General features: G+C 45.2%; 1 protein-coding gene across 1 annotated transcript in view; it reads left to right on the top strand.

Moving 5' to 3' along the window:
* Window positions 1–776: 776 nt before the first annotated feature.
* LOC138301222 (ficolin-1-B-like) overlaps window positions 777–23,342 on the top strand; it is a 129,738-nt gene continuing 107,172 nt past the window's right edge. Inside the window, exons 1-4 of the mRNA XM_069241467.1 lie at window positions 777–948; window positions 9,540–9,653; window positions 11,736–11,789; window positions 14,910–14,963. Of these exons, the coding sequence (XP_069097568.1) occupies window positions 867–948; window positions 9,540–9,653; window positions 11,736–11,789; window positions 14,910–14,963 (304 nt within the window). The 5' untranslated portion in view covers window positions 777–866. The remainder of the gene's footprint in view (window positions 949–9,539; window positions 9,654–11,735; window positions 11,790–14,909; window positions 14,964–23,342) is intronic.

The raw sequence follows: 23,342 nt of genomic DNA, 5'->3' as shown, positions 1-23,342 counted from the left end.
GTTTATTCTTTACAAATTCATATCTTGAGTTATACTTATTCGATTTTCGTCATTTTGGCCTTGTTTTACTCAGATAGATATTCTCTATTTTCCTAAGCCGGTGTGGAGTTTTTGGGTGTTTCCACTGTGTTACTGTAATTTAAGTGTTGCACAAATACTTTACACGTTGCCTCTTAAGTTAAGCCTGACTGCTCTGTGCCAAGCTTCCAGAGGGTGAACACATGTTGATTTAGGGTATGTATCTGACTTGCCCTGACTAGGATTGTGGTCCCTACTTGAACAGGGCGCATACCTCTCCCAACTAGAGACCCAATTTCTAACAGTCATTGACATTTTTGAGTCACTATAAGTGCAGGTAGGTATTATTGGGGTCGATATTTTGCCATACAACCTCATAAGTAAATTATATAGTGGTTACACCCGTGTTCCTAAAGTTTTTTCTTCTGTCTGATGGTGTAAGTATGGTCCTAAAAGAAGCCTTTAACTTTGTCAAGGGTCACTGCCATGTACAGATCTAAACTTTGGCCACGTATATTTTAAGTGTCTGGCACTGTGAGGTACTCCTATCACAAGCACAGTTGTTGCTTTTTAACGCTATTGATCAAAGTTGCAGTACATACAAGAAAGTGGTAGCAAAGGTAGAATATTGCAATAAACCTGCCACAGAGACGGATTGGGTGTGAGCAAGATAAGGAATAAGAATGAAGAATAAGTCAAGATAGATTAAGGGCCGAGAGATAGCCGCACAGAATCATTGGACTTTAAGCATTTCTCACTGAAGAAAGGCACACACTGAGGCTTGGGTTGGAGAAGAAAAGACCTAACGTGGGAGACCGGCCAAACTCTTAAGAAGATCCCCTGTAACCATGACGTGCCTCACACCTACAAACCTGATTGTATTCTGGTGGATGGCAACAGTGGTTTGTCATGCTACGGACACCTGCCCAGGTGAGTTCCAACAACACAAATTCTCCTTTAACCCAAATAATACTGAAGTCATCCTGTCTTGTAAAAAATACATAATATGTCTCATACATCTGTATTATTGTATATTCATCTGAAAATAGTTGCACTCACCCACGTGAAGGTATTCTCACTAGAATGGAAATTCAGTCTTAATAGTGTGAGTATACATTCTTTCTTCAAGATAATCACTCCGTAATAATCAGTAAATTAATTTTATATCATTCAGATACCAGTCATCAAATCCAAACCAATGAATCCTAATTTCAAATAGGGAGAGGGAATTGTATTCATTTAATTTGCCATTTTCATACAATGAACATTTTTGTAAGCATGTGTTGTTTTTACTTAACAGCCATGAAGAAGTGATTGGTTTGCAAAACACGTGTTTGCTGTGCTGATCATACTTATATTCAATTGACGAACGTTACTCTGACCACGTTTTGTATTTGATGACTAGTATCTGAGTGAAATAAAATTCATCCACTGATTATTATAGAGTGATTATCTTGAAGAAGGCGTGTTTTTCTCAGACTATTAAGACTGAATTTCCATATGGACTAAACATTGGTTGGATGACTGGTGCTCTGAGAATTTTAGCGCTGGGTCAGTCCTGCACCCGAATTTGATTATTTCTTTATTCTTACCAATAGCCACCTACTCACCAACCCTGCCTGTAGAGTTGGTGGCCATGGTATCTACCAACGTACTGTCCATGTTACTAAACAAAGGAACCAAACAGAACATAATATATTGTGTGAAAAAGGGCTGATCTCAGTGTGAGGGCACCAAAAGATGCAGGGGATGGACCTGACCCATCTAGTTTGTGGTGATGTTCATTGTTCATGCTGTCCGATCACTTATCAGTCAAGCAAACCTGACAAACATAAAAGACTAAGAATAACATAGAGGTTTATGGATTTCATATCTATCAATTTTAGCTCACTTAGAAAGCAGTTGGGAGAAGTGTAGAGCTGGCAGAGGTCTGTTGAATACATACTGTTAGAGCAACAGCTTGAGCTGGCTGCATAGTTAGTTCGCTCTCTGGAGTTTCTCATTTTGTTTCTTTCTTTCATCTTCTCTCAGTTCCCTGTGTTATTGTAGGCATGGTATCTTACTATTTGAATATATGGGATAAAGCACCCTCTGTTGTACAATATAACAAGGCGTTTCATGACAATATAGAGTAACGAGCCAGAATGACAGTAAATGCTTACCAAACTACTATGGGAATCTCACCAACAGCATTCAGGTGTTATTAAAGACGTGTTTTTGTGCATGCAAACCTTTGTTGACTGCAGAGTTAAATATGGTGGTTGTTACTTATAAAGAGATAATTTAGGGGTCACTCTCGAGGCATGTAGGACACATTGCTCGACATGGATGATTTTTGGCTGTCCTAAGTAGAATGACTGAGTTTAAATCCCACTTTTACTTTTAGATCAAAGGGGATATTTGAAAAAAAATTGGCGTAGGGCAGTGCTGCACAATATTTTGATACACTGCCCTTCGCCAATTTGAAATGGCAGGAATGCACCATATTTATGAGATACTGTGCATTCCTGTATTTTCAGCCAGTGCCAGTGCACAATTTGGTGCCTAATGCCAAAGCAGGCACCCTTGCACCATGGTGCAAGGGTGTCTGCATTGTTGGCAGGACTGTTTTTGTGCAGGAAGGGGCATCTTCCTGTGCAAAAATAATCCATGGAGGCGTTTTCCTCTTTCTATGTGTTCTGCAGAACACAGCACACATGGAAAGAGGAAAAAACTAGGAGAAATGAAAACTTTTCTCCTTGTTACGCCTCCCCGGGGCGCCTTGTAAATCTGGGAATGCGTTAAAACCCATGGGTGTTGCTTGGGAAAACCAACTTCAACGCCCATGGAATGTCACCCCTGACTCAGAGAAAGGCAATGCAGAGACTTGGGCTGCGTTGTCTTACACCATAGCTATGTGACCATGAAAAGCCATGCAAAGTGGCTTTCTGTGGCCTCGTAGCGATGGGTCTGCACTCAGCGCCACCAGAGTATTATAAAAAGTGATACTCTTGTGGTGCATGGGTCTTGTAAATATGCCTCAAAGTGTCTCTCTCATCCTTTGGCAAATCACTTAGGGCCTGATTTAGAGTTTGGCAGATGGGGTTACTCCGTTACAAACATGGCAGATATCCTGCCCACCGTATTATGCTCCCATTATATCCAAAGTGAATCTTAATATGGTGGATGGGCTATCTGTCCTGTTTGTGATGGAGTAACCAGCAGGGGCGGCCTCTCCGCCATGGCGGAGGACCATCGCCCTGCTGGTGAAAGCAGAAAAATAAAGGGATAAGAAAAGTATTTTATTTCCCCTTATTTTTCCACTTTCGTAGGGCAGGGCGTGTCCAGCCTCCTCCACGTCAGCAAGTGGAGGATGAGTGGTGGTGTGCTTCTAAGTGCGCATGTCAGTTTGGCCAGCTGTCCGAGGCCGGACAAACTAACATGCGCACTTAGAACTCTCCGACTATCTGTGTTGCACAGCAGGGTGGAGACCAAGCACAGTGTTCCACTCCCTCCCTGAGTGACATTTCTGCAGACTCAGGCCAATCCCGGCCCTTCTTTAATTCTGTGTAACAGCACGAGAGAAGTGTCGGGTTTGGTTGGGGAGGGACGAAGAAGACAAGAGACTGCTGGAGTGGCGGAACACGGAGGTGGCAGGTAAGTTATTTATGTTTTTTTATTGCCTTCCGCACCCACCGCTCCGCGCACTGCTCTTCACCCCCCCCAAACCTCCCCTGCCACCGGCCCCACTGGTAACCCGTCCGCCAAACTCTAAATCAGGCCCATGGTCTTTTATCACTTCAGTCCTGTGATCTCCAAATTTCAGAAAGGGCATAGAAATAAATTAATCAGTACGTCTAGGCATTGTATACAAACTGAACGTTTGCTACTTTTCTGATCCATGCACATTGATTGTTGTTAACATTTCAAATAATTGTTTTCAAGCTCTGGGTACTACCTAAATATGTGACACACCTTAGATTTTGTGAGGTAACACAACAGGCTTTCTGTTTTACTGGCATCGTTTATTTGCCCCACTTCCCTCTTGTCCAATTGGTCATCAGTCTCAGTTACACATGGGAAAGTTCTTCGGAGCTCGGATGCTGACATTGACCGGTATTTAATATGCAAAATAACGCTAGTGTATATTAGTTTTTAATGGCATATCTTTCCTCCTTTAAATAATCTAAGAAAATGTTAGAAGGTACACCTTCAAACAATGGAAAGCAAGTAGGTGTAAACTTCAGAATACTTTCACTTATTTAATTATGCATATTAAATTCAAGACCACACATGAACAGATGTTTTCCTTGAAAGAACATGCACAGTCGGCTCCCTTCTTGTCTGGCGGCAAGGGAGTCTCCCTTACCATGTAGCCAGAGGAAGCAATTGTACACGTCATCAGACAGATTTCTGTTCACTTTTTTTTTTCTTTTCATTTTATACCTTGCTTTATTCATGGGTGTTTTTACCGTTTTAAACACTGTAAATAAAACGTGTTACTAATGTATACTGGTACCCTCTCAACTTCATAAACCTCAATTGTCCTTGCCGACATTCACATTTGCTTTCTTTTAAACATTGGTTTATTGCGTTTTACAGGGATTACAATGGAAGAGGGTCTCAGGCATATGAAATTGACACATGTAGCCCTCCATATTCCTTACTGAAAAGTATCACCAGCTGCTGGTATCACTGTTCATATTTAGGAAGGGACAGGCTGTGTGTCTCCTTAGTTTCGTACCTCGTTCCGGATAGCCATCCCTAAGAGCAACCGAATGAAACCTTACCATACAATGAAACTCTCCTCCCTCCCCAACTATGTAAATGGCATACAGTACTGTGCCCACGTGTCCCAAAAAGTGTTAAATGTGCGTGTGACCACTACTCATCCTCAGTCAGGCCTCCTTTCCTTTGATCCCGGGGGACACAGGCGCAATTTACGCCCTGACAACTATGATGACTCCTACCCTTTGGCAGCCAATAAATGATGTTAACCTTCCCACACTCTCCTCGTAGAAGCAGTAAGGAGGGATGCCCCATCACTAACAATTGGGTGCTGGCGAACTCCCCTGTCCTCTTCCGCCCTCAGCACGGTCTCCTCTGGCCCAACTCATCACTCCACCTCAGATCGCCATCTGCAGTGGGGTGGCCCATCAGAAGATTTCCAGTGCATGGCCAGGGAACATCTGACCCACACTAGGGATAGATGTAGGAATCTAGCATTCAGACTGGGCAATTTTGGGGACACTGATAGTCCAAAAACCAGACTTAAAGCTCTCACAGATGGACGCGGTCCATGGCATGCCCCAGATCAGACATCACTCCCTGCCAAAACCTCATTGACCTTGGGCATGATCAAATCATGTGTATAAAATCAGCATGGAGTCCTGGTAGCAAGGTTATCACTTTGAGTGTTAGTGCCCATTATTGTATTAAGGGTGTGGGGTGTCAGGTACGTCGTATGCAGGAAATTGAACTGTGTATAACGAAAGCTGGTGTTCCAAGAAACAGTATGAACCCTCTCCAGTTCCCTAGTCCATTCACCATCCCGCAGCCCCGACACATCACCATGTCCCATCTGTCCTGGAGCTTTGCTAGGTCTGACTGTGACTGAAGCTGCACTGACTTATACAACCAAGAGACTACTCTACGGCCCTTTCAGAAGGTCAGGATAATGTGCAGAACCTCATGTGCCAGCAGTTTGGTATGTCCTTGCTGCCATAATTCGTGAATCACCCCGTCACCATGGCATACATAAGGAAATGTGAAGTGGGCAACCCTGCATCTGCCACCAGGTTCTCAAGTGATCTTAATCTACCATTCGTGTAACAGTCCCCGGCTGTAAGGATGTCTCCGGCAGTCCAATCTTGAAACATTCGGGACGTAAGTGGGCCACCAGAAGGTGTTGGAAGACCCGCCAATGGCAGGACTGGTACAACTTTGCCAACTTCGCCCATCATCGTAGCACAATCCACAATCATTTTTGGGACGGCCTTCTGGTGGGACATTTCCCCAATAAGAGCGGCACTAGCCAGCCATGGTCTGGGTCTGCTCGTAGGGTCCCAGTTCTGCTCTATGGCCGCCTTTGAACCAGTGAACCAGCCACTGTATTTGCGCTGCTATATGGTATAGCTTGAGGTTGGGGACACCCAGTCCACCCTTCCTTGTCAGGTGCTGAATAGTATGCAGTGATGCCCTACACCATCCCAGATCAGTTCCCTCATCAGGGTAAACAGGGATCAAAACCAAGAACGAGGTATCCAGAGAGATAGATTCACACAATAATAAAGTAATCTGGGTAACATGATAATTTTCATAAGTGCTACTCACGCCATCAAGGGGAGCCTAAGTGTTCGCCAGAATGCGATATTTGCTCTTAGGGATCTAAGCGCACTCCCCAGGTTACCCTCCAGGCTTCTGCATCCTCGTGGAAAATTAAAATCCTGAGATATCAGAACATCTGAGTCTCTCAGGGAAGGCCACTATCTCAGATCACCTGGAGCAGAACTATGTTGTCCTCACTAACCGGAAAGGCACACAATTTCCCCCACCTGGTACATAAACACGTCCCCTCTCCCAGGTATGGGAACATCAAGAACCCTCATGGCACCCCAGTGTGGGCATCATGGAAAAAGAGGAGCATGTCCTCCTCATATTGGGAGATGTTAAGCTCTCTGCCATGGAACCGTATGCCCATGTCTTGCTCCTGCTGCCGAACAGCGCTACCAAATGGCTCGATGGCCAATGCATATAACAGGGGGGATAGAGGACACCCCTGCCATGTGCCCATGCAAATTTTGAGCGGTCCAAGATATTCTGCCCAGTTCTTATCCGGGCTCGAGCTCTGGCTTATAACAGTGTTATCCACTTGGCCCGTTCAGGTCCCATGTTCATATGGCTCATTACAGTCTGCATGTACCTCCACTGCAGGGTATCAAAGCCCTTATGTAAATCTACAGACAGAACCACTGCCCCAGGGCAATGTCTGGCCTGGTCTCGACCAGCACTCTATTAGGGTGTCTAATGCTCAGGGAGGTGTTTCGGTGTGGGATAAAACCATTCTGATCTTCCTGGATCAGGTGGTGTAAGTAAGGTAGATTGGACCTTGCTGAGGATTTTGTAGTCGATGGTAAGCATTGAAAAAACAATATTAAAATTTGTGCCTACAGACCACATCAGATGTCAGCTGACAGGCTTAGCTTACTGAGCCATTTCCTGGTTTATATTAAAGCACATAGGGGCATATTTATACTCTGTTTGCACCGAATTAGCGTCATTTGTTTTACTCTAATTCGGTGCAAAACTAACTCCATATTTATACTTTGGAGCTAGACCCGCCTAGCGCCAAATTTATGGAGTTAAAGTCATTTCTTGGACGTGGAAACCTACCTTGCTTTAATGAGATGCAAGGTAGGCGTTCCCGTGCAAAAAATGACTCTATGGCCTTAACGTCATATTTATACTCCCGTGCACAAATGGTGCACGGGAGGGAGGAGGGGTCAAAAAATGGTGCAATGCTTGCTTTGCACCATTTTTTAACGCCTGGGTCAGGGCAGGCGTTAGGGGACCTATGGGCCTATTTCCATGGTCCCACAGGTGCCCTCCCCAGGCCCCAGGGACACCCCCACCCACACCGGAGGGACTGCGGAGGATGGGGGACCCCATCCCAGTTAAGTACAGGTAAGTACAGGTAGGTATTCAATTTTAGTTTTTAAAGTGCTGCAGGGGCCCTGAAATGGGCCCCCATACATGGCACAGGGTGCAGTGGCCATGCACAGGGGACCCTTCCTGTGCTGGCCATTGGGGTGGTGGGCATGACTCCTGGGAGTCATGGGGTATGGATGGTTTTGCGTCAGAAAATGACTCTAGGCAGGTTAGTCATTTAACGTCATTTTTTGGTGCAAAATTCCCTTCTTCCATACCGCCAGCCTCACCAGACTAATGTCATTTTTTTTTTTTTTACACTACCCTACACTTTGCACCGGCTTGCACCATTCCATAAATATGGTGCCCGGCTGGTGCACAGAAATGGTGCAAGCCGGTGCAAAACTTTTTGGTGCAAAACTGCATCAGTGCAGTTTTGCACCAAAAAGTATAAATCAGGGCCATAGTGGGAAAGGTAAACTGGACAGAGGGCAAGTTGCTATGTGGCCCTCAGTAACCCCAGATTAGGAAAATTTGCCATCTACTCACAGCCTACATTAGTATTACCCTGAGTACGTGGAACTAAAGCATTATAGACATAGAGGTGGAGCGTGATCTCCAGAATAACAACATGGCCCCACTTATGTGACATGAGGAGCAGAATTCCCAAGTAGAATTCTATTCTAAAGGGGGGCAGAGATCCCCTAGCAGATGGGTGCAGTGAGTGAATTGACCCATCTACATGGGTATGTCTACAGTGTCCCTGTAACCCACTTTCTCCTCTCCGGACAGACGCCCTGGGGAGGGAGAGCACACTATCCCCTTCCTCCTGACCTTCCCTTCCTTGTTTCCTTTGTCTGTTTCACATTAACTTGTGCCCCATTGTGTGCCCATTGTTTGCACTCAGGGGTGTTTTTTTAATTACGGAAGGAACCTTAGAGGCTTGTACTGCTCCCTCTGTAATATGGATCACACGAGCACTAGATGTGTACCAGTGGAATCACAAGAGTATATTCCCTCATGTCACCATATGCAGATGCTTGAGCAATGACAAAGAAGCTTTCAGGAGGTGCATTGACTGTGCACCACATAGAGGGTGGCGGCCAGTTTGTGTGTCCCCTGAAGGTGAACCCTGGGAGGAGGTTGAGGGAGTCCCGTGGATCCTAAGTGTTACCCTACATGCAGGTGCAGTACCACACTGAACTCTGTTCTGGGAGAAATTATTTTTTAATTGAGGAATCTTGACAAGTTGAAGCCTCTTCATGATTGGTTTGTCAGACTTAGGGCCTTATTTGCAATTTACCAGAGTGGGAACACTATCCTAAATTGGTGGTGCTCCTACCCTGCTGAACTTGTGATTCCCCCGCTCCATTTAGATTCAGGGAACACCATATTTACACTGGCGGACTCTCTTTTCTTTACCAGTGTAAAGCTCTGACCTGCAAGCCTGTATGCCAGAGGTTGCTAGGTCGCAGTGGTGGCCACTCCACTCTATGCGGCGCATGACAGACACACTCAGAACAAATTTCGAATGACCCCCATTCACAGCAGGAACCTTGAGTCCTGCGAATGGAGCTGATATTGCGTTATTCACAGTCCAGAGATTCCCACCTGGTAGGGATCTATAAATAGAGCAGCCGAGTGTGGGGAGACAGTTGCCTGAAACTCACTGTTACCCCGAAATGATGTTAATGGTTGTAATGTAATATTGTGTACAATGTTTACCTTTGTAGAAATATTCTTTCACCATATCAATGTAGTTTCTTGTGCACTTTTGAACTCTTAGAATTTTTTTACACATAGCCTATGAATTTCTTCTGTATTAATGAACATTTCACATCCTGGGAAGATCTCAAAGCAATGTTTTTCTCATCGATGCTTGTTTCTTTCTTTAGATATAAAAATTATTGGTTTGGGTGAACAGGACAAGCTGGCAGTTCTCCAAGGATGTCCTGGTTTTCCTGGAGCCCCGGGTGCCAAGGGTGAAACAGGACCCCCAGGAGTGAATGGTAAGCGGTACACAATGTGTTGTGGGTGGATAGAGCTTTGGGTTAGTCTTGTTCTTGTAAATCCAGATGTGAGACTCAAGGGATGCTCCAACTGACTCTGACACATGTGAATACTGATGGAACAATTTAAAACAAAACACTTTTCTTTGCAAATTGTGAAGGGTTGTTACAAACAGTAGTTCCATAATATTGTTCCTAAGCACGCTTAACCAATAGAACAAAAAGATGTCAGAAGCAGGGTTGATCTATCCGGCATTAATTTAAGAGCAGAATCATAGATCATTCTTACATTGCCAGCTCCAGAAGATTTGTCGTCACATTTACTGTGTCTTACATTACTTCTATTGCTTTTCAACACACCATTTAGCACAAGTACTTGATTCGATACTACACAGCTTCTCTGTTTGCAAGTCAGTAGAAATCAAGTTTACAAACACAAACAAGAAAACAAGAAATGATCAATAACCAATAACTGTATGGAACAATCGAACAGACTATTCTGCCTTACTCTCCAGACTTCTCTAGTTCCTTCAAAACATTCCTTCAAATTTCTTGGCAGCCTTATTCCTGATTCGTGGCTTTAATGTGCTGTCTCTAATTCAGTCCATAGTTATGGACATTGCTCCACAATTACCATTTTATTGCTGTGTAAAATTACGTTTCTGAATTTGCTAACTTTACCTGTGACTAAAGCATCCTGTGAAGAGAAAGTTGCAAGAGAACTTCTATAGATTTTTTTGCGTTTCTCGCCCCCAAAATCTATTTTGAACACGTTTTTCATCATATTTTTTAATTTTGCCAAATTCATGAAGTTTTAGAAATTCTGTGCATTTCACCCCTTCTCTCCATTTATATTCCTTTTGCCCTCGACATGAAATTCTGTTTACTCCACTTCCACTAGAACATTAGGACCATTATTTGTAAACACCTTCATGCTTGGATTCTGCATATCTTGGCCCACTTCCTTAGGGGCCCGTCATTTATTCATTCTTCCGGTAGCCAATCGGTGGTCCCCCTTCTCAATGCAGCAGGGGAACTACTAATTTAGCAAGGCGGGAGAATCACATATTGTGGGCCTCATTACAAGTGTGGCGATGTGAGGACCGCCACACTCGCGTTGACGGTCGGACCGCTGCAGTTCGGGCGGCCCAACATCCCAATTACAACCCTGGCAGGCAAACCTGCCGGGGGACCACCGTCCCCGCCAGGAACATGGTTCCCAACGGAATGACGGCGGTCATAGTTGTACTCAGCCAGGGCGGCGCTGAACTCAGTATTGCCTGGCTGATTACAACTCCCCTCACCACCAGTCTTTCCATGGCAGTTTCACTGACATGGAAAGGCTGGTGGTAAGGATGTGCTGGGGGCCCCTGCACTGCCCAAGACTAAAGCATGGGCAGTGCAGGGGTCCCACTTCCCAGCACCCTCAGAATGACCACTGTCTGCAAAGTATGCATCAAACAAATGCTGAAACATTTTGTTTAATTTATAATCAAATATAAAAAGGTGTTTTCATTTTCAATGTGGCTTTTTATTTGTATACATTTATTAATTTTAATATTATTTACTTTCGTAATACTGTTGTGAACCCTCTGAGTATGCCTCGTGGACCCCAGGGGGTCCTCGGACCACAGGTTAAGAATCACTCTACATCAGAACCAATTCAACCATGTTTGATGGTAAAACATTTTAATATTACTGCAAGGAAAACATGAGAAATATTCTCTATAATGAGTAGTAGAGAAGATACCCATGGCCATCAACATGCCGCCCAAACCTGCTGTATCTCTTCAGTAATGGGTTGCTATCAGGGAGTCCAAGCACCAACCAGTCTTCTGAGTAGGTACAGTATCATATCCTAACTCTCTTATTTTGGCCTTTGCAGCAAATTGAGTCAGAGAAAATTAACGATTCCCCTTGGCAAGGACCAAAAACCACCCAGTGCTTCCACTACTCTTCTGCTTACAGGGACATGCATCTATTAACATCCTCAGGTTGATGCTACTCTTTCTTGCTTTATCTTTTTTAACCTGGCAGTTCTTGTCACCGCAGTGTGTCCTCTCACTTTTTCTTTGTACTCAGGTGAGAAAGGAGATCAAGGGATTTGTGGAGAGATGGGACCTGCAGGAGAAACAGGTAAAGTGTAAACAGTTTTATTTGGCTATTTATTTTGCTTCTATTCTATCTCGATTTGTCTCCTAATGCTGCGTTAGGACATTTCTGTGAGTATCCAACGTACATCAACACCTCATGCAGAGCAGAGAGAGAACAGCTTTAGGGATCTACAAAATTATGTTGTCATTGTCCATGCACAGTTCGACAAAGGTGAGTCTTCAATCCTTTCCAGACATTAGTTTTGAGGTGCAGGTTCTGGGGTTAATTGCTACAAATGCTTCAAGCATTGAACAAAACTGCATCATCCTCACAAATATCCATAGATGAATAAGCAGATGGTCAAATTCATTTGGAGAAAACTTAGATGTGTCTGGCAGAATGACAGGGGTGGAAACAATGGGAGAGGCAATCTAGATTTGAGTTGTATGGAAACTTGCATACTAGTCATATGTCTTTCTAGTCAGATCATTTTTAAGGGACCCTTCAGAGGGCATTAGGGAAGTTTTGATGCGGTCAAAGCATCTCATCTGATATGAGGTGGGCACCATAGGTTTGGATTTTCTGAAATGGTTTGCCTGGGAGAACTAAGTAAATTAATTCCAGTGACCCAGCTGAGACATTACCACTGCAAGGATAAAGGCATTTCATCATCAGTAAGAAGCAGCAAGAGGATCCCATGGATCTGACACTGGTGAGAGAAGCATGACTTGACAGTAGAGATTATAAGTGGTCACTACATCATTCTACTTTATCCAGCAGGAATGGCACTGGATAGCAAGCTATTCTTTGGTCAAAGTCATCTTGACCTTTTATAGATACCTCTAATAGGCTGATCATATCTCTGACCTTCAGTCCTCCTTTTTGTGAAATATTTGAACTGGGCTAAGTAGATTCTTGAATTGGTAAAAATATAAAAGTAGAGAAAATATTAATTTTTTTTTACTCTGATACAGCTAGAATTAACTACACATTTTTTTTTTTTGTCAACGCGAAGGACAATATGACTGGATGCACAATCAAACAAGAGATGACATTTTCACATAAACAACCCATTAGTTTGGTGTTATCAGGAGAGGTGACATTGTCCTTTTGCAATTAGGCAATTCTTTTTGTTGGTAGCTGCACCTTCAGTACACCATAATAGTTGCATGATAGTAGCACCGCAGCATCATGCTACTAGATCTTTCTGCAGTCTTTGGCACCTTATTCCGCCTTATCAGTGTCCAATGGCTGCACAAAGCTGGCCTCCAAGGTCCCATACTTCGCTGGCTTGCTCCTGCCTGACAGGCTGTAGCCTGGGGTTAGTCTGGCCCCCTTCACCACTGACGTCATCAACCTCATCTGAGGATACCCACAATGATACTCACTCAGCCCCATTCTGTTCAATGCCCATGTGACCCCTACTGCCCAGCATCATCCACGCCCAATGAATCAACATCATATGCAATGCTGACGACACCAAGCTCATACTCTCACTCTCCAACAAGACACAAAATATCCGGACCACTTTCTCTATCTCCATGATCAAAGTCGCCAGATGGATGAAAACCAACTGCATCAAGCTCAAAACAGACAATACAGAATTAGTAATATTCGGCAAAGGCATCTCACTACAGGACTCCACCTGGTGGCCTTCCGAACTTGGACCCACACCCCTCCTGACAACGTATGTAAAAGAACCTCAGAATAGGAATCGACAACCAACTCATCATGCCCATCGACAACCAACTCACCATGACTGACCAACTGAATGCAGTCTCGTTCTCCTGCTCCCACACAATCAAGATGCTCAAAAAGATCTTCAAATGGCTTCTCACCAACACTCGCAGACTGTCACCCAAGCCCCCATCACCAGCATGCTGGACCAAAGCAACACACTCTATGCTGGAATCAACACTCAACTGACCAGAAGACTCCAGTACTCCAGGTCATGTAAACCTCAGCAGCCAGGTTCAACCTTCCATGCAGTACTCTTATCACCCTGCACTCTAAATAGCTCCACTGGCTCCCAATCCACAAATGAACACTCTTGAAACTCCTGGCGCACACATGCAAAGCCTTATACAACATTGGCCCTAGAGAACTCAACAACCACAAAAGGTGCCTCAAACCTACCAGACGCATCTGCTCAGCTGGACTCCTCCTCGCACATACACCTGGCAGACACAGAACCAGAATAGTCCTGCCTTGTCCTGCTTCACTGCTAAAGCCCGGAACAACCTTCCAGTGTACAGCAGAGCTGCTGCCTCAGTTCTCAAATTTCACAAGAAACTGGAGACCTGGCTGTTCACCTAGCCCTGCCCTGGCTCCGCACATACAGCTGCTTCTTTAGTGCCAGGATACTCTCCCGGGTGAGTTGTGCACTATACAAATACACATAACATGATGCACATGCAATGCTTATAGGCTTACTGCTTGTTTGGTGGATTTAAAAGCCTTGTTCAGTTGGGTAGGATCTTGCAGTTCCCTATCTGTTCCAGGGGAATGTAGGCACAGGTGTATCAGCCATATGGTCCAGACTAGGGGTGGGCGGAACCTCACGGGGTTTCACTTTGCAGAATTCTACAGAGTTATATAAAAACGCTGCAACATTTCACAGAGTTCCTCCAACCGGCGGAAAATATGCAGCTTGCTCTGCAATTTAGCTTTATAGCGCGAGCAGCGCTGGACATCAGTTTGAACAGCACCATGTGTTGAGCCAGACTGCATGGACATTCAAGTTAATGTTGTTGCCATTTGAGTAGAAAATATACTTGAGAGCCAGCAAATCTACTTGAACGGCAGCCCTCTGACCACAACCTCCCACAACCGCCCACGACTGCCCAGGTTAGAAAATCTCACTAGGCAGTGCAAAATTTCACTCAAGCTCACCAGCTCGCATTTTCTGGAGCCTTGGGGGAGGAAAATTCTGCTGTGTGGCAATAGGCAGAATTTTCCAGAACTCAGACACAAAACACATGCTTCTTACTGTCACTTTAGAAACAGATGGATTGTGAACACACTTTGAAAAAGGAATTCCACACATCTTTGGCAAGTAGGCCATTGACTTACATAGGATAATGCTACTGCTGCTTGTTATATGATCTGCACCATATTTCCTCTTTTAGTGACATTGTCTTCTCAATGTTTCTTTATATTCAGGACAGAAAGGAGATCCTGGGATTCCAGGAGAGGTGGGGCCACCAGGAGCAACAGGTAAAACTGGAAACAGTTTTGTTGTGCATTTTATTTTGTGTCTTTTGTATTTCGATCTGTCACCCAATGTCTGCTTCAGGGCAGTTCTGATGACGTCAAACACAATTCATCACCTCACACAGTGCAGCGAGAGAACACAGGCGAGTTCATGGAACCTACCACTTTGAGATGTCTGTGCACGCCTGATAAAGGTGGGTCTTCGACCCTTTCCAGAAGTTGCTAGGGGTCAGATTTGAGGTGCGCAACGTTTCATCCTCAAAAGTATTCAGACTTTATTTAAAGATGACCATATTGTGCTATACACGGTGAATGCTTTTGGCAGGTTAATGGAAATGGAATGGGTCGGAGAGGCAACCTTGGGTAGAGGATCGATCAGAGACAGACTATTGATCTATTGAATTGCACATTTGTTTGTCACGTTTGGTGTTTATTGGTTGTTTGCAGGGCTTTATCTGTTTCTGTGGACTTCAGACACATGTAGATAATATTGTGCTCAAAAGAGCACAGCTCAGCTGCTTTGTAACAACACCTAATCTGTCGCTCTATAAAATCCTGCCAGCCCTGTTCATGTGGGGAAATGAGGCAAAAAGCCTTACATTTCAAACCCTGGACCACATCTCAAGCCAGTGGCACACTGAAGCAAGAAATTGCATGTTTAGAGGTAATAGTTTGAGGGCATAAAAGGATTTACAGATATACATATTGACAAGGGACAATCTGGAATAAATCATTGTATTTTATCGGGAAGGCTCTAGGACGCTTTCTACATGTGAAAGTTTAGAACACAGAGGGGATCATTACAACCTCGGCGGTCTTTTTACAAGACCGCCGAGGGACCGCCGTACGGAAGACCGCCAGTAGTGGCGGTTTGCCGCTTGGCGTATTATGACTGTTGGTTGCTCTCCGTCCTTTTTCCCATGGAGAGCCGCCAACAGCCATACTGGCGGGCGGCGGGGAAGTAGAGGTTGCTCAACCTCCACGGCCACGCCAACAGAACACCGCCCAGCGAATCACGTCCTGTGATTCGGCGCGGCGGTGTTCTGTTGGCGGTGTGGTGTCGGCGGAGCAGCCCCCATGGCTCCTGTCCCCTCCCGGAGGATCGACGGGGAACAGGTAATTCGATCGTCTGTTAGGGGAGGGGGTCGTGGGGTGTTGTGTGTTGTGTGGGTGCATGGGGGTGTGCGTCTGTGTATGTAGAGGGGGTGTGTGAGTGCGTGTATGCTTGCGGGGGTGTCGCGTGTTTTGGGAATGAGTGCGTGTATGTCTGTATGTATGTCTGTATGGATGTGTGTGTGTATGTCTGTATATGGGTGTGCGTGTCTGACTGTGTGTGTGGATGTTGGCATGTATGTCGGTGTGTGTGTATATTGGTGGTGCCTGCGTGCGTGTCGGGTGTGTGTGAGTTCTGTGATTTTGGGGGTCAGGTGGGGAGGGGGGCCCTGCCACCTTTGGGGGGTGGCACGGGTGGTGGGGGGTGTAGGGGAGGGAGTCGGGTGGGGGTGGGGGGTGGGGGAGACCCCTATCAGTGCCAGGGAAGAAATTCCTTGGCACTGATAGTGCTTACAGCCATGGATTTCATGGCGGTTCCAACCGCTGGAAATCCACGGCGGTAAGCCGGGTCCAAATACCGCAGGTGGTATAGTGACGGCCGCCGGGCTGGAGACCCAGGTCTCCAGCCCGGCGGTCGTCTCCGCACTGGCGGGCGGAACGGAGAACCGGCGGATGACCCTGGCAGTAACCGCCATGGTCATAATTCCACAAGGTAAGACCGCCAGCCTGTTGGCGGTCTTACCGCCGGTTCTCCGCCTTCCGCCAGGGTCGTAATGACCCCCAGAGTGTCATGTTCTCAATTGACAGTCTGGGGCTTAATCTCAAATATTCACCGGTGATGCAGCTTGCACTCAAGAAAGGATTACACAGTTACGTGTGCCAAGGTAGCACACATCATTACATTGTCACAGATGACACAGTATCTTCGCAGACAAATGTGGGACAGAAGAGCAGATATCCAGAGGTGACCACGAAATACAGCATTCTATATTCATAGACATTACAGAAGAATGATACATAGGATATTCAAAGAGAATAGTGTAACGGCATCACATACTCATATTGGAGACATATGGCAAGTCCTCCATAGTCAAAGGTGATAGTGTAGGGAACAACGTAAAATATTGAGAAAGAACTATACAGGGGCAGCCAGCTTCCCCAACAATGTGACAATGATAAAGCTTCTTTGCAGTACACAGGAGCTCGAGCAAGGGGGATCAAGGACTTGTCACTAAACGAGGGGGAATAGCTGAACCCCAAACACAGTCGGGTTGTCCTCTCCGAATTTCCAATCCTCATCCGAACTACTGTGGGCGCCCCAGAGATTAAGGGGAGATTGTGGCTCAAAAGTATCAATAGAGGTTGTCCCACGGAAAAAATTTAGACTAAATACGGCAGTAATTGCTAAAGAGTACACTTTCTGCCCGGATTTTATTTATTACGTCTCAACAATTTACGTTCAGTATTGCACCATGTAGAACTTATGTAAGGCAGTTTTGAAAAGATTAAGCACTGGTTGTAGATTCTTTAATATATGTTTTTTTCCTTCATCATGATCTCTATGCAGCAGAAGTTTGCACAGGGATTGGAACTTTGAAAAGTGCCGAAAATATTGCACTTTCACATTTTTCCCCTTTTCGATTCTGCAATGGAACAGAAACTAACCTTCTTGACTATCCAGCTAAACGTGGATGAGTAGCGAAGCCGTTCTTAAAAGAAAGTCGTGGAAAGGCCTGGGTGAAATTTCGATTAAGCTGGTGAAATTCATGAAATTTATGAATTTACCGTATGGAAAAGTTCACATATCTGGCTTTGGGAGATTAGTTCGCACAGAAAATGTCTCCTTTAAGAAACATTTTCTGCTTTAACCATTGTCCTGGCGGTAACTTGTGTGGCATTTGTTTTGCATGCCGTATTTCTTTACATAAAGTTTTCACTCGAGTTACCAGCAAACATGTTTCACATTTTTTAATAATTGTCCCAAAATGTAATGAAAAAAATGTATGCAATGACACACGTACTGAGTAGCGACGCATCTGACATCCTCTTTATCAAAGAGACCTGGCTCAACCCCATAGCGGCTCTTGACATTGCCACAGCAATCCCAGCGGGCTACAAGATAGCTTGACAGGACCACCTTCACAAGCCAGGAGAAGGACTAGTTATCATCAACGGTCCATCAAATGCACAAAATCCACAGAGAACACCACCCCATTCATGGAACACCAGCCCTTCAAGCTGCAAATCTCAGTAAACTTAACCCTGAATCACCCGGACCATGAGCCACCTTTACCAACCTCATCACCAACTTCGTTGCTCCGCTCACCATCAACTCCAGAGCCTAAATTCTCTTCGGCGACCTCAACTTTCTCCTGGAAGACTGAAACAACCCCTCCCTCACAGCACTCCTCGAAAGCATGAGAAATAACACACTCACCCAGAACCAACAGACATCCCAGGACACACAGTGAACCCCATCTTCGCCACAAGCGACAGCTCAAATATAACTCCGCTACACTGTTCGCATGGACCAATCATTCCATCATCAACTTCCAAATAAAATACCTTAAGTCAACACCCCTACCAGGTTCAGTATTCCAGGCCGTAGCTAGGACAAAATTGCAGAAGCGGACTGGCTTGGTACCCTCAGCACAGATCAACCTAGCCCCACAGACAACCTCAACAAGTACATCAACAACTTCAACAACTGGATCAAGAACTGCGCGGGCTCCCTCACTCCCATCAAATCCAACAAGCATAAAAGATCACACAGGCAGGGCAGCTTGTGCACAGAAGACCTCAGAGACACCAACCGACAATGTAAACAGCTAGAAAGGAAATGGAGATCCAGCCACAACACCATCAACCAAAATATCTACAAGGCTGCACTCAGACGCTATCACCAGCAAATAAGAGGCACCAAGAAAAAAGCACTAGTGGACTGCATCGAAGAAAGCTCCAACAGCTGCAAGAAGATCTTCTAGATCATTAAGGATTTCACCTCATCCTCAGCCACTGTCACCAACATCGCTGCCTCCCAGCAACTCTACGATAACTTACCCAACTTCTTCCACAGCAAAACTGCAAACATCTACAGCAGTTTCGCACACCAACCCAACCCCAGGGAACTCGTTGCTAACCTACCTGCCACCAACTAAGACAGCCACCTGATCAAATGGCAACACTCACCAGAAATGACACAGTGGCAATGATGCAGATCATCCACTCAGGGGCCCCTTCAAACGCATGCCCTCACCACATCGACAACCTGGGAACATCCCCAATCGGCACCACCCTTACCCTCATCATCAACACCTCTATCACATCTGCCATTTTCGTGGATGAATGGAAACTTGCAGAAATCAATACCCTCCTCTAGAAGCTCACAGTCAACCTGAATCAACCAAGCAACTTTCAACCCATCTCCTTGCTTCTTTATCCAGCCAAAGTGATTGGGAAGGCCATCAGAAAACAACGCACAACCCACCTTGAACGTCATCCTTTTCTAGACAGCACTTAATCATGATTCAAAAAGAACTACATCACCAAAACAGAACTCATAATGGTCACTGATGATATTTGAATCACTCTGGACCGAGGAGATACAGCGGCCCTCATCCTTCTCAACCACTCTGCAGCCTTCCACACTGTCTCCCATAACACCCTCATTAGAAGACTCCATGAGATTGGCATACAAGGATCTCTGAAGTGGATTTGTTCCTTCCTCACAGGAAGAACCCAAAGGGTCAGGCTGCCACCCTTCACATCAGAGACCAATAAACTGATGTGCGGAGACCAACAAGGATCATCCCTCAGCCCATCTTTTTCAACATCTATATGACCTGCTCGCTAACATCATCCGATCACAAACCATCACCGTCATCTCCTACGCCAATGACAACCAACGCTTCCACTCCCTGACAGACAAATCAACAACCGCCAGAACCAACCTCATCAACTGCATGACTATGGTAGCAGCCTCAATGCGAACCAATTGTCAGCAGCTTAACTCCAACAAGATCGACATTCATGTCTTTGGCAACAAGACCTCCCCATGGGACTCCACCTGGTGGCTGTTGGAGACAAGACCAACACCCATACCCACAGACCATGCACAAAATATAGGAATTATCCTAGATGTCTCTATATGATGGCTCAAGTCAACCCAGTGTGCAGCTCCTGCTTCCACCCCTACGCATGCTGTGAAAAATCTTCAATTGGTTACATCAGAATACCAGATGGACCATCACGCAAGCACTCATCACCAGCAGGCTGGACTACTGCAACACTCACTACGTTGGAGTCTCCAAACAACTCCTACACAGCCTCCAGATTATCTGCTGCAAGACTCATACTCGACCTACCACGCCACATGCATGTCACACTTCACCTCAGGAAGCTTCACTGACTCCCCGTTCACAAGTGCAGCCAATTCAAACTTCTCACGCACACATACAAAGCCCTACACAACACAGGACTAGAATATCTGTTCAGCCACATACACTTTCACCAACCCACCAGACACCTACACTCTGCTTCATTCCCCCTCCCACCCGCACACATTCCCTGCATCGGTGAAAGCAAAACTGAAGGTTGCTCGTTCTCCTACCATACCCAACATGAAACCACCTCCCTCAATCCATCAGAGCCTCCTCCTCACGTTTTGAGCTCTGCAAGAAGCTGAAGACCTGGCTTTTAAGCATCTTGGGGATCACAAACCTAAGCACCTGCCCAAGCAGCTGGATGCCCTCTCAGTTGATTAGAGGACTATACAAAGCAATATAAAATAACATAACACACCCTTAGTCATCTAGGGTCAGTTGAGGAACAGAAAAACATCAGTACGTCTTGTCCCTGCATTATTTTTCCCCTGACCTCCTGCTCTAGACCACCCTGGAAATAATGAGCACTCTGTACCCTTACCGTTAATACTGACCATCAGAATGTCAGACAATAAAAACTAGAATAGGCTGCACTTGAATTATATTAAGCACTCTTTTGTAGGAATCATGGAACAATATGTGTAACTAGAATAACACTTTGCAGTCATAACCAAGGATGTCCCTAGTCCTTTTAAAGTCCTTGAAAACGCAGACCACTCTATGTTTGAAACTCTGGAAGTTGAGAAACTGAAGATGAACGCAGATACATGAAACATATCATTAGTCGAAAGAGAAAGCTTGCCAATCTCTAGGACAAATGTACATCCAGCTTGGTTCCCTTTATGGGTCACATTCTAAACAGACTGATATTAGAAGAACAATGACTACAGAATACTTTTACTGATGCAATTGGTTGTCATTAAATAGGGTACTCAAATAAACGTACAAATTCAACATTTTGTAATGATTTTATTCCTATACAGAGTAATATGAGTGATTTTTTGTTGAAAGGTGAAAAATTGTAAACTGGAGCGCTCTTGTCAAGACCATTATTTTGTTTGTCATATTTTATTATAAGAGCTTTACAGAGGTTGTGGTCATAAATAAGGGCCTGATTTAGAGTTTGGTGGATGGATTTCTCCGTCACAAGTGTGACGGATATCCTGTCCGCTGTATTACGATGTCCATAGGGTATAATGGAATTGTAATACGGCAGATTGGATATCCGTCATGTTTGAGATGGAGTAACCCCATCTGCCAAACTCTAAATCAGGCCCTGAGTGTTCCAACAAATGGTAAGCAAGTATGGGCCAGATTTATAAGGCCCTATTGCCTCCTTGCGCCACACTAGCGTCATTTTCTACGCTAAAGTGGCTCAAGGAGACAATCTTCGCTGCGCCATATGTATAAAGTGGCGCAAAGCATGCATTGTTCCACTTTGCGACCCCTTGCCTGCATCAGGCATAATGTATGCAAAGGGGGTGTTCCGGCATTAGGAGTCCCGCAAAAATGACGCAGTGAAATCTACAAGATTTTACTGCGCCATTCTTGGCGTCATTTTTAGTGCCTGCTCAAAGCAGGCGTTAAAGTGATGTACCCATTGTAATCAATGGGCCTCCTTGCACTTTGCTGCACTAGCATAAAAATTTTTTATGCTAGTGCAGCAAAGCGCCACAGTGGTGTAAAAAATGACTCTATTGGTCTAACATGTGTCATGGTGTGATGTATTCTGAATACGGCGCACCCATGGTGTCATTAGGTGGTAGAGGGGTGACGCAAGAAAACTAGCGCATCAGTACTGATGTGCCAGTTTCTTGTAAATATGCCCCTATGTGTGACTACGTTTCCCACACATTTAAAAGCTAATAAACAAGCATGTTACTAGAGGGCTCATCGCTAGTTTCATGAACCCATTCCAAAATTGTTTTGGGTTAAAGTCTAATGATCAAAAAAAAGTCCAAGCCTACCAAACAGAGTGTTGATGGACCCCACCTACTACCACCGGCTAAGTTAAGCATGGGGTCCCAATTCACAAAAGTAAATTTAAACCTGAAGTCTGAGTTTAGACCTGAAGTTTAAGGGCCCAATCCACAGAGGGAAACTTAGACTTCACATTTAAGTTTACCTTTGTGGATTGGACCCTTAGACTTCAGGTCTAAACTTAAACTTCAGGTCTAGACACATACTTCAGGTCTAAGTTTACTTTTGTGAATTGGGCCTTAGGTGTTTTGCGCCTAACACTGCACAGCAGTAGTTTTCACCAGGTGCGGCTCCTCCACTAGGGTGGAGGGGCGTAGCCCCCCTGCCAGCAGCAGCGGCAGCTGCAAACCTTTTACTACAAAACAATAATAAACTATGTTTATTATTGCTTTGAAATAAAAGGGACGGGGCCACGGGCTGTGACAAGCACAGAGGGGGGAGTGCTTTGCAGTGTGCATGTATGTTTGGCCGGCCGTCTCGGACCGGCCAAACACACATGTGCACTGTGGTCTCTCCAGCTCAACACTGTGTTGCCGGGCTGGAGAGTGGACGCACAGGCTCCCAGTCTACCTGAGAGTGCCTTGGCCGGGCGCTCCCAGCCAATCCTAACGCTGCTCTGAGCAGGGTCAGGATTGGCCGTAGGGCAGGCTGGGAGCCTGCAGCAGAGGAGCGGCACGGTGCTGGAGGCAGCGGCTACAATGCAGGTAAGTGTTTTTAATTTTTTTAATTAATTCTCCCCCATATCCCACGCACCGCCCGACCCCTACAAAGCACCACAAGCCGCTCCTAGTTTTCACCCAGTACATTTTGATAGGTCATTCCTTCCAAAATGTGTGAGGTATGGGGAGGAGAGTGGCTAATAAATTGCTGGACTATAGGGATTTTCATGCTCTAAGCACAAAAATCTGCATGTTAATTTCTATTGTTGGGGGAAAACTTGTAATTAGGAGCTGTGTGTCAGACCTGA

Source organism: Pleurodeles waltl, chromosome 6 (assembly GCF_031143425.1).
Source record: "Pleurodeles waltl isolate 20211129_DDA chromosome 6, aPleWal1.hap1.20221129, whole genome shotgun sequence".
In the NCBI taxonomy this organism is placed as follows: domain Eukaryota; kingdom Metazoa; phylum Chordata; class Amphibia; order Caudata; family Salamandridae; genus Pleurodeles; species Pleurodeles waltl.
The sequence above is the reverse complement of the archived record's forward strand: the minus strand, read 5'-3'. Positions and strand labels throughout refer to the sequence as shown.